An 11,938-nucleotide genomic window follows, 5' to 3' on the forward strand; every position below is an offset into this window, starting at 1 on the left:
ATTATACCCAGCTAACAGAACATCTGAGTCTACCTCTACCCACTCTGTAGACATTATACCCAGCTAACAGAACATCTGAGTCTACCTCTACCCACTCTGTAGACATTATACCCAGCTAACAGAACATCTGAGTCTACCTCTACCCACTCTGTAGACATTATACCCAGCTAACAGAACATCTGAGTCTACCTCTACCCACTCTGTAGACATTATACCCAGCTAACAGAACATCTGAGTCTACCTCTACCCACTCTGTAGACATTATACCCAGCTAACAGAACATCTGAGTCTACCTCTACCCACTCTGTAGACATTATACCCAGCTAACAGAACATCTGAGTTTACCTCTACCCACTCTGTAGACATTATACCCAGCTAACAGAACATCTGAGTCTACCTCTACCCACTCTGTAGACATTATACCCAGCTAACAGAACATCTGAGTCTACCTCTACCCACTCTGTAGACATTATACCCAGCTAACAGAACATCTGAGTCTACCTCTACCCACTCTGTAGACATTATACCCAACTAACAGAACATCTGAGTCTACCTCTACCCACTCTGTAGACATTATACCCAGCTAACAGAACATCTGAGTCTACCTCTACCCACTCTGTAGACATTATACCCAGCTAACAGAACATCTGAGTCTACCTCTACCCACTCTGTAGACATTATACCCAGCTAACAGAACATCTGAGTCTGGAGCACACAGCCAGGATTCAGATATAATCATGTCAGCATGTGATTGTGAGACCAGTATTTCAATCAAATCTAGCTTTTGGATCAAGCTTCTAGCATTCAAATGAATAATTCCTAGAGCTCATAACAGATGGCACATCCAAGGTCATATTAGATGAGCGACGCTTTCTCGTGTAACTACTGACAGGCCTGAGTTGGATGGAGACAAAATTACTTCTAACAATACCCCTCTGCCTGTACGAGGAACGGTACCTTGACAGTAGTGTAACAATAAAGTCCATCAAAAGTTTCATCCATGTTAGCAGCACCTGTAGAGCTATTTAAAGCTATGGGGGGGAGCAGTGAGTCTGATGAGGAATTGTTCAGAGTATCAACCCCCATGGCTATGTAGTCAATTCTCACATGCCCTGTATGAGGCTATAGTGAGAGCCAGGCTTGAGGAGAGAATGCTTGTACCATACCTATTCAGATGTAATCCATCCCGGAGAAATACATTTGGTCGATGTAGAATGTGTATTAGGTAGTTGTTGTGGAATTGTTAGATTACATGTTAGATCGTGCTGCACTGTCAGAACTAGAAGCACAAGCATTTCACTACACTCGCAATAACATCTGCTAACCATGTGTATGCGACCAATAGAATTTGTTTTGGACGTGAACCATCATGCGATTAGGCTGGTTCCACCAGGCTAAACCAGAGTATTAGGAAAAACAAAAACATCCCCATACGTGTGGCTTGCCCACTGTGCAGCACTTTACTGTGATAAAACCATTTACGACAGACAATGAAATAGATTTTTTACAACAGTTTATTGTAAACAATACATTTTCACTCTGCCATCTTCTCAATGGTTTCCTCCTTGTATTTGCCCTTCTCCTTTCCATCAGCGCGAGACTTGGCCTTACGCTCCAGGATCTTCTTGCGATCCTTGTCCAGCTTTAGCCTGGTGATCACAACCTGAGAGGGAAGAGGGAAAAGAGATGTGATTGGCAGGAGGAGGATTGGTTCTAGGTCAACTTCAATATAAAGTGTGGTGAAAAGACAAGATTCCTGAAACCCAAACTGAATTCCTCTTCACGAAGAAACACTTCTCTTCCACAATACTAGTGTAGCTACGCCATGGAGAAACATCTCAGCCACAATACTAGTGTAGCTACGCCATGGAGAAACAGCTCAGCCACAATATTAGTCAGCCACAATACTAGTGTAGCTACGCCATGGAGAAACATCTCAGCCACAATACTAGTGTAGCTACGCCATGGAGAAACATCTCAGCCACAATACTAGTGTAGCTACGCCATGGAGAAACAGCTCAGCCACAATATTAGTCAGCCACAATACTAGTGTAGCTACGCCATGGAGAAACATCTCAGCCACAATACTAGTGTAGCTACGCCATGGAGAAACATCTCAGCCACAATACTAGTGTAGCTACTCCACGGAGAAACATCTCAGCCACAATACAAGTCTAGCTACACCAGATGTAGGCTAGGCTTGAAAAGCTAAATTGTGAGTTTCTACAAAACAATGCACATTATATACAATCCCAATCAGTAATGACAAATCCATGTCCAGACATAACACGGAGAGCCTTTCTATTAGACAAATGAGAAGAGCTCTCAAATTCTACACAAGACTGGGGGGGACTATATCAAAATGCATTACTACTAGTAATATCACTGATGTCCAAGACCAACCGGAGCCAAGTAGGAATGCAATGACCATCAAAAATAAGTAACCTAGTCTCACAATCTAACATTGATCCGAGGCAACGGCTTACATGTCAGGTAACTGCACTAAGCGGAGTACTAGCTATAAGTACTAGCTATAACTATGTTTCTTCCCCAGTACAAAGCATACACGAGGTGCCTGCTGCCATACGACATGTTCAAATCAGTTAAGATGTCCAGAGACTTACAGTAAGGCGGACTACAGTCAACTAATCTTCCTTCATAACAGGAAAACACCCATTGCCAAGACATCTTAAGGCTGAAACAAGTGGTGAATGGCAAATAACTGTTCATTGGCTCAGTTTACCCAGGCACCATACGGAAACATTTGAACTCTTTCTCAAGTAAACGTTCCTTGATTCCACACCGTGTCAAAGTGCATTGGAGAAAATCAATAAGAAAAGCATCTAGAAACTGATGTGTTACCATGGCCTGTCCAACAGAAATACGCAATTTTAATTTGCAATTTTTTTTTAACCGACCATGGCCCAGGTGTGGTGACCACTGAACTTGGACACACTGATAAACCTGCATGTATTTAGAAATTCCTACAGGTATGCAACACCAACAGGTAGCTGCTGAGAATGGAAGTTATTTAGATGGTGTCAAAGCTAGTTTTTTTTTTTTTGCGTCACTCCACAACAACAGAAAATAGTAATTTTTTAAAAACCATTGTGACCACTCAAATTTAGTTGAGACACAAACAATCATGATCAACAATGGTACAGACGTCATGTATAATACATCTATACACATGTGTCAAAAAGGTACAGGTGTGACTACAGGTAAGATGCCAGAGCCTCACCTTGCTGGGGTGGATGCCGACGTGCACGGTGGTGCCGTTGGCCTTCTCTCTCTGCACGCGCTCAATGTAGATGACGTACTTCTTCCTGTAGACCTGCACTACCTTGCCAATCTGCTGGCCTTTGTAGTGTCCACGGACAACCTACACAGCAAAAATATGGAAAATATCATTAATAACCACGTGACCAAAATCCTAACGTTCATTTGAATTGGTCAGAAATCAGGTGTTAGTTCTGGACTGGAGTTTTATGTAGTTCCTTGGGCGTGTTAGTAACAACTAATAAGGCAACCTCATAATTAGTATCAAGTCTGGTCAAACTGTGTAGTTCTGGGGTCTTTACCTGGACCTCGTCGTCCTTGCGGATGGGCATGGACCTCGCATTGTACTTCTGACGGAGCTCCTTGGAGAGGGGGGAGGACATAATCTTCCTCCGGATGTGTGAGGGGGCATTGAAGTGCCTCTTGCGGTTCTTACGTCGCGAGGATGTCACAAATGGATTCAGCTTCATGTTGATGACTGTAGGGCAAACACAGTAGACAACATTCAGACTAGAGCGGTAGGATGCCCCGACAGATCAATCACAACTTGTTACATTTGTCGTCTAGGCAACATGTGTTTGTTACCAGTAACAAACCAAAACAACTGCATAGTTTATGTACAAAACAAAGCCAAGAGATTCCCGACCGAAAAGGTAACGTTTGTTCTCTAGCCTTATTAGCGAGCACCTCAAGTGATATACTGTTGTTAAGGTGAAGCTAGTTAGCTACATAGCTAACGTTAGCTGGGTAACGATAGCTTGTCATTATCGGGAACTCATGTCAATAGCTACAACATTTAGCTAGCTAGACAAGCTATCCACCCAACAACTGCATAATTAACGTTTAACAGTTCAGAGACAATCAGAGACCACCACCTACAAGTTCACACAAAAATCAATGAGCTGCTATGTACGCGTCACATCCATGCTTTCAACATGGCATGGGTACACAGATAAGCTACCTAGCAAGGTTGCGAATGCTATGTTTGATGCTTGTCAAGCGCAGTGGACTTCAGTGTTAGCGACATTCAAACTACACATTTCAATGCCATGGGGTTCGCTAAAATACGAGACACTATGAAAACAAATCGCGAAATGAATGTTCAGGCCCAGTTCAATTCGTAGCCTGTCTGCCATTCTCTGGGGTTTAACGGGTAGCTATAGCAAGCCAGCACCGGTCGAGGGATGCAGATTACGATACGTTTTTATTTAGCAACCAATATAAAATGTGGCTCCAATAGTGATCACTATAGAAATATATCAGCGGTACCTGACTCTACGAGTACTTTTGGGGACCAACAAATGTGTATAACATAGGATGGATGTTGATAACTTTGGTGAAAATGTCAACAAGGAATTCTTACCCTGCCGATTACTCCTCTATGACCGGCGGAAAAGAGACTCTCATTGTACTTCCGCTCGCATTAGTTCACACATGAGTCCCGCGAGAAGTGCACACACAGAATGAGAGTAACTGCTGCTTGTACTTCGAAGCTGGAAGTTAAAATCAATCAAAATAATCAATTTTAATCAAAAATAAAAATGTACAAATGTGTATGTAGTACATTGACAAATATGAAATGTTTCTTTGTTCCTACAAGATTGTTACTGTGCTTTGGAGTTTCACATAGTCAATGGAATATATTTTGGCTGTTTATGGTTTAGGCCTACAATTTCATGAAAATATTAAATCCAGTAAGGGACGACGACGCCAACAAGAGAAAAAGCATATCGTTTCATGGGGAGGCATCGTTTGATGGAACAGTTCCAATGCCTCTCAGGTTGGTGGTGGTCAGTGTGTGTGTGTGTGAGTTCGTCAGGGCGGGCTTTGAACTGAATGGAAGTATACTGGAGTAGAATACGCGCAGTATGGATGTTGACCAGGAGATGTCGCCATAAAGCATGATGTCATTTAGTCGGACCTCCTGGACCTTTTAGGACTTTCCATCTTGACTGACACCCTGACCATCAATTAGTAGGCAATATTTCCCGCGAAGAGACCTAATACCAACAAACTACACTGAACAATATTATAAACACAACATGTAAGCCATGTAATGACTGGTCACTTTAATATTGGAAAACTAGTCACTTTAATAATGGACCACTGGTCACATTAATAATGGAATCACTAGTCACTTTAATAATGGAACACTAGTCACTTTAATAATGGAACACTGGTCACATTAATAATGGAACACTAGTCACTTTAATAATGGAATCACTGGTCACATTACTAATGGAATCACTTGTCACTTTAATAATGGAACACTAGTCACTTTAATAATGGAATCACTGGTCACATTAATAATGGAACACTAGTCACATTAATAATGGAACACTAGTCACTTTAATAATGGAACACTGGTCACATTAATAATGGAATCACTAGTCACTTTAATAATGGAACACTAGTCACTTTAATAATGGAATCACTAGTCACTAATAATGGAATCACTGGTCACATTAATAATGGAATCACTAGTCACTTTAATAAGGGAATCACTAGTCACATTAATAATGGAATCACTAATGGAATCACTAGTCACTTTAATAATGGAACACTAGTCACATTAATAATGGAACACTAGTCACATTAATAATGGAACACTAGTCACATTAATAATGTCCTAACTAGACTACATCACTTAAATAATGTGGAACACTAGTCACTTTAATAAGGGAATCAGTGGTTACTTTAATAATGGAACACTAGTAATTGAATCAGTGGTCACATTAATAATGACTTTAATAATTGAATCAGTGGTCACATTAATAATGGAACACTAGTCACTTTAATTATGTTGATGTAACAGTATAAACGTTACGTCCGTCCCCTCGCCCCGACCTGGGCGTGAACCAGGGACGCTCTGCACACGTCAACAGTCACCCTCGAAGCATCGTTACCCATCACTCCACAAAAGCCAACACTCTTGCAGAGCAAGGGGAACCACTACTTCAAGGTCTCAGAGCAAGTGACGTCACTGATTGAAACGCCACTAGCGCGCACCACCGCTAACTAGCTAGCCATTTCACATTGGCTACATTGACATACTGCTTTACTAATTTCATATGTATATACTGTATTCTATTCTACTGTATTCTAGTCAATGCCACTAGTCAATGTCCTCATTTTTATATATTTCTTAATTCCATTATTATTACTTTAGATTTGTGTGTATTGTTGAATTGTTATATATTTCTGCACTGTTGGAGCTAGGAACACAAGCATTTTATACACACGCAATTACATCTGCTAAATATGTGTAAGTGGGTGGGCCACGTGGGTGGGCCTAAGCCCTCCAAGGCCCACCCATGGCTGCACCCCTGCCCAGTCATGTGAAATCCATAGATTAGGGCCTAATAAGTCAATTGAAATAAATGTATTTCCTTATATGAACTGTAACTCAGTAAAAACGTTGAAATTGTTGGATGTTGCGTTCATATTTTTGTTCAGTGTACATTGTAGCCTGTTTATTGTGGCTTGCTTGACAAGTATTAATCACCCTCATCTAGCCCATTTGTCAGTTTATTAAAACAATATATCTATATATATTCTCCTGTATCCAAGCCTAAAACCCATGAAGGGCTGAAACACTTTAACTATATATAAGTTAGGCTATCAACCTCTGTCTTTAAAGAGTTGCGGAATTTCCTATTCACTTCGCGCTCTAAATGACAAAATTATTTGGGCTACTTCGCTTCACTTCGCTCTCTAAATTATACAATTATATAGGCTATTTAAGAAGAGGGCATAGGTTAATTTGAATCACGCCGAGACCAGGCAATTTCCAACTCCGCTACACACTACCCCGTACCCCCTCTCCGGTCCCCTCCCTACCGACTCCCATCAGATAACGGGTAAAAGAGGCGCAACAACCCCCAGTCCTGGCCTGCGCGACACGGGATAAAATGACACCATGCAGATAAAAACGGGATGAACACCGAAGCAAAAGGCCTTGTCACGGATATCAGCGCGCTGTTATAAAGGGTTCTGACCATGCTCGGCTCGCACTGTCTGCCTGGGTGACAGTGATGCGGTCATAGCACGAGCAGTTCCAGCTCGTTCCATCCCTCTCCTGTCTCCGGTCTCCGGTCTCTCTTTTGCGGCAGTTCGGATGTGGAGCCAACACCGGAGCACTGCTTTCTGCTAACCGGAGAAGAAGATGAAATGTTTTTCCCGTTATCTCCCGTACCTCTTCCGCCCTCCCACCACCATTCTATCTTCCACATGCCACACCGAAGGTAGGTAGAGACTCAGGAGCTGTGTGTATTGTGGTCGATAGGGGAGGGGAGTTTAGATGTCTAGTATAGATCTCTTTAAGTTGTTGATCATATGGTGAACTATACTGCATATAGGCCTATATGCTTTATCCGTGCTTCTGACCTTAACTGTGTGAGCTGTCATATAGGGTCTGTGTCCTGTCTGGGGTTTTATCCTATAGCATGATGTAGTCTAGTTAGGACAGGACAACACTTATGAATGCTAACGTCACACCACTGACTGTAACTCGGATCTGGGTGAAATAGGCCTACTTTTGGGTTTAAATTTGCCTGGAATTTGCACTTTTGGGACTATTCTAAGTATGGGAAAGTATTTGACATGTGATTTTACTCTGGTTGTGCTCCATAAGTGGATAGAAGTTTAGAACTGATCATTCTGAGAAACCTTCAGAGAAGCCTGATCATTCTGAAAAACCTGATCATTCTGAAAAACCTGATCATTCTGAGAAGCCTTCAGAGAAACCTGCTCATTCTGAGAAGCCTGCTCATTCTGAGAAGCCTGATAATCCTGAGAAGCATGCTCATTCTGAGAAGCCTGATCATTCTGAGAAGCCTGAGAAGCCTGCTCATTCAGAGAAACCTGATCATTCTGAGAAGCCTTCAGAGAAACCTAATCATTCTGAGAAGCCTGCTCATTCTGAGAACTTCTTGGTAAACAGCACTACTACCATTTCATTCGAACAGTGTGACCAGCTTGCTTAGGAGACTCTTCTCCAGGTTCACCTCTCTGTAGGTGATGGCTTTGTTATGGAAGGTTTGGGAATCGCTTCCTTTTAGGTGTGTGTGTGTGTGTGTGTGTGTGTGTGTGTGTGTGTGTGTGTGTGTGTGTGTGTGTGTGTGTGTGTGTGTGTGTGTGTGTGTGTGTGTGTGTGTGTGTGTGTGTGTGTGTGTGTGTGTGTGTGTGTGTGAGATAGAGAGAGAGAGAGAGAGAGGTCACAGTGGTTAAAATTGTATACTGACTAGCTGTAGAGGCCACAGTGTGTGGCCTAGCTTGTATTGGGACATAACGTGGAGGGATGGAGGCTGAGAATGAGATACTACATTATTTAACCTTAATTAAAGCATCCCCCTCACACATGCAGTATCATATAGACAGTCAGGGAAAGAAGCCTTCAGAATGAATATATTTGACCTATATTTGGGAAAGCTGTCTGCCTTGGATATCAGATGTGTGTATATATATAAGGCTCCGTCAGTTAGTCACAAACACATGCACAGACACATGCCCACTCTGTCAATACTTCCCCCTGTCATCCCTCAAATATACTGTATGCCAGTTACTGTATAAGGCTCAGTCAGTTAGTCACAAACACATCCACATGCCCACTCCGTCAATCCTTCCCCCTGTCATCCCTCAAATATACTGTATGCCAGTTACTGTATAAGGCTCAGTCAGTTAGTCACAAACACATCCACATGCCCACTCCGTCAATCCTTCCCCCTGTCATCCCTCAAATATACTGTATGCTAGTTATAAGGCTCAGTCAGCCAGTCCAGCCCTCCATCCCTCACTCATTCAGGGATGCATACACATGCATATACGTACACCAGCGTGTTCATTCACTCATCCAAACCCCCCCTCACACACACACTCCTTTCCCATCCCCTCCTGCCGGTACTGACTCTCAATATCAGCCCAGTGGAGCAGCCCAGTAGAGAAGCCCAGAGGAGCAGCCCAGAGGAGCAGCCCAGTAGAGCAGCCCAGTAGAGCAGTCCAGTAAAGCAGCCCAGTAGAGCAGCCCAGTAGAGCAGCCCAGTCGAGCAGCCCAGTGGAGCACTCCCCAGTGGAGCAGCCCAGTGGAGCACTCCCCAGTGGAGCAGCCCAGAGGAGCAGTCCAGTAGAGCAGCCCAGTAGAGCAGCCCAGTGGAGCAGACCAGTGGAGCAGCCCAGTGGCCAGCCCAGTGGAGCAGCCCAGTGGAGCAGCCCAGTAGAGCAGCCCAGTGGAGCAGCCCAGTGGAGCAGACCAGTGGAGCAGCCCAGTGGCCAGCCCAGTGGAGCAGTCCAGTAGAGCAGCCCAGTAGAGCAGCCCAGTGGAGCAGACCAGTGGAGCAGCCCAGTGGCCAGCCCAGTAGAGCAGCCCAGTGGAGCAGCCCAGTGGAGCAGCCCAGTAGAGCAGCCCAGTGGAGCAGCCCAGTAGAGCAGCCCAGTGGAGCAGCCCAGTGGAGCAGCCCAGTGGAGCAGCCCAGTGGAGCAGCCCAGTAGAGCAGCCCAGTGGAGCAGCCCAGTGGAGCAGCCCAGTAGAGCAGCCCATTGGAGCAGCCCAGTGGAGCAGCCCAGTGGACCAGAGCTGAGTTCAAACTTTTACATTATACTTTTTAGTCATTTTAGCAGCCACTCTTATCCAGAGCGACATACAGTAGTGAGTACATACATTTCATACAGTAGTGAGTACATACATTTCATACAGTAGTGAGTACATACATTTCATGCAGTAGTGAGTACATACATTTCATACAGTTGTGAGTGCATACATTTCATACAGTAGTGAGTGCATACATTTCATACAGTAGTGAGTACATACATTTCATACAGTAGTGAGTACATACATTTCATACAGTAGTGAGTACATACATTTCATACAGTTGTGAGTGCATACATTTCATACAGTAGTGAGGACATACATTTCATACAGTTGTGAGTGCATACATTTTCATACATTGCATTGGATATATTTACCATATCATATGGAGACAAACATAAACATTTTACCTTATCATAATTAGACATACTTGCAAATGATTAAATCCTTCCAATAGAACCCCCCCCCCAATTTAATTATGAATTGAACTTTAATTAAATGAGTTGACTCGTCACATGGGATGATTTCACTGAACAACAAAAGAAAGGGAATATTGATCCAATGATCCATTGCATCTCCCAAAAATGTTTTCAACATACATCTGTAAAGCTTTGGTTGTCTTCCTCTCAGGTTTCCATGTCTTCTCCCTGGACCTCCTCAATGTCCACCTCTTGAACATCAGACTCTGAGGCCTCATCTTCACAGTCACTTTCCAACCTTGTTAAGGATGGCTCGTTGTCAGGCTCAAAAAGCCTCAAATTTGCCCGGATGGCAAATCATTTTTCAACCCTTTTATTGGTCAGTCTGTTGCGTGCATTGGTGTGTGTGCTCCCAAACAAGGACCAGTTGCGCTCTGAAGCGGCTGATGTTGGTGAGATTTGGAGGATGATGGAGGCAACAGGGAAAAGAGCCTCAGATCCGCAAAGTCCCTTCCACCAGGTGGCTAGAGAGGCTCCAGAGACCACGGCTCAGACAGAGATATAGAAATCAGGAGCTCCAGAGACTACGGCCCAGACAGAGACATCAGGAGCTCCAGAGACTACGGCTCAGACAGAGACATCAGGAGCTCCAGAGACTACGGCTCAGACAGAGACATCAGGAGCTCCAGAGACTACGGCTCAGACAGAGACAGAGACATCAGGAGCTCCAGAGACTACGGCTCAGACAGAGACATCAGGAGCTCCAGAGACTACGGCTCAGACAGAGACAGAGACATCAGGAGCTCCAGAGACTACGGCTCAGACAGAGACATCAGGGGCTCCAGAGACTACAGCCCAGACAGAGACATCAGGAGCTCCAGAGACTACGGCTCAGACAGAGACATCAGGATCTCCAGAGACTACGGCTCAGACAGAGACATCAGGGGCTCCAGAGACTACAGCCCAGACAGAGACATCAGGATCTCCAGAGACTACGGCTCAGACAGAGACATCAGGAGCTCCAGAGACTACGGCTCAGACAGAGACATCAGGGGCTCCAGAGACTACGGCTCAGACAGAGATATAGACATCAGGGGCTCCAGAGACTACGGCTCAGACAGAGATATAGACATCAGGAGCTCCAGAGACTACGGCTCAGACAGATATATAGACATCAGGGGCTCCAGAGACTACGGCTCAGACAGAGACATCAGGAGCTCCAGAGACTACGGCTCAGACAGAGACATCAGGAGCTCCAGAGACTACGGCTCAGACAGAGATATAGACATCAGGGGCTCCAGAGACTACGGCTCAGACAGAGACATCAGGAGCTCCAGAGACTACGGCTCAGACAGAGACATCAGGAGCTCCAGAGACTACGGCTCAGACAGAGACATCAGGAGCTCCAGAGACTACGGCTCAGACAGAGACAGAGACATCAGGAGCTCCAGAGACTACGGCTCAGACAGAGACAGAGACATCAGGATCTCCAGAGACTACGGCTCAGACAGAGACATCAGGAGCTCCAGAGACTACAGCCCAGACAGAGACATCAGGAGCTCCAGAGACTACGGCCCAGACAGAGACATCAGGAGCTCCAGAGACTACGGCTCAGACAGAGACATCAGGAGCTCCAGAGACTAAGGCTCAGACAGAG

At 44.5% G+C, this 11,938-nt stretch overlaps 2 protein-coding genes across 2 annotated transcripts in view; one reads left to right on the forward strand and one right to left on the reverse strand.

The window, feature by feature from the left end:
• Positions 1-1,496: 1,496 nt before the first annotated feature.
• Positions 1,497-4,767, reverse strand: LOC118377450 (60S ribosomal protein L26). The gene is made up of 4 exons (XM_035764360.2): positions 4,643-4,767; positions 3,582-3,757; positions 3,242-3,382; positions 1,497-1,663 (listed from the first exon to the last, which is right to left on the reverse strand). Exons 2-4 carry the CDS (start codon positions 3,747-3,749, stop codon positions 1,535-1,537), a joined length of 438 nt encoding a protein of 145 aa, XP_035620253.1. The 5' UTR covers positions 3,750-3,757; positions 4,643-4,767; the 3' UTR covers positions 1,497-1,534.
• A 2,555-nt stretch (positions 4,768-7,322) lies between these two features.
• Positions 7,323-11,938, forward strand: part of LOC118377448 (serine/threonine-protein phosphatase 2A 55 kDa regulatory subunit B beta isoform-like) — a 64,019-nt gene continuing 59,403 nt past the window's right edge. The window contains exon 1 of the mRNA XM_052487812.1: positions 7,323-7,523. Within this exon, the coding sequence (XP_052343772.1) occupies positions 7,445-7,523 (79 nt within the window). The 5' untranslated portion in view covers positions 7,323-7,444. The remainder of the gene's footprint in view (positions 7,524-11,938) is intronic.

This window comes from Oncorhynchus keta, chromosome 30 (genome assembly GCF_023373465.1).
Source record: "Oncorhynchus keta strain PuntledgeMale-10-30-2019 chromosome 30, Oket_V2, whole genome shotgun sequence".
Taxonomy (NCBI): Eukaryota; Metazoa; Chordata; class Actinopteri; order Salmoniformes; family Salmonidae; genus Oncorhynchus; species Oncorhynchus keta.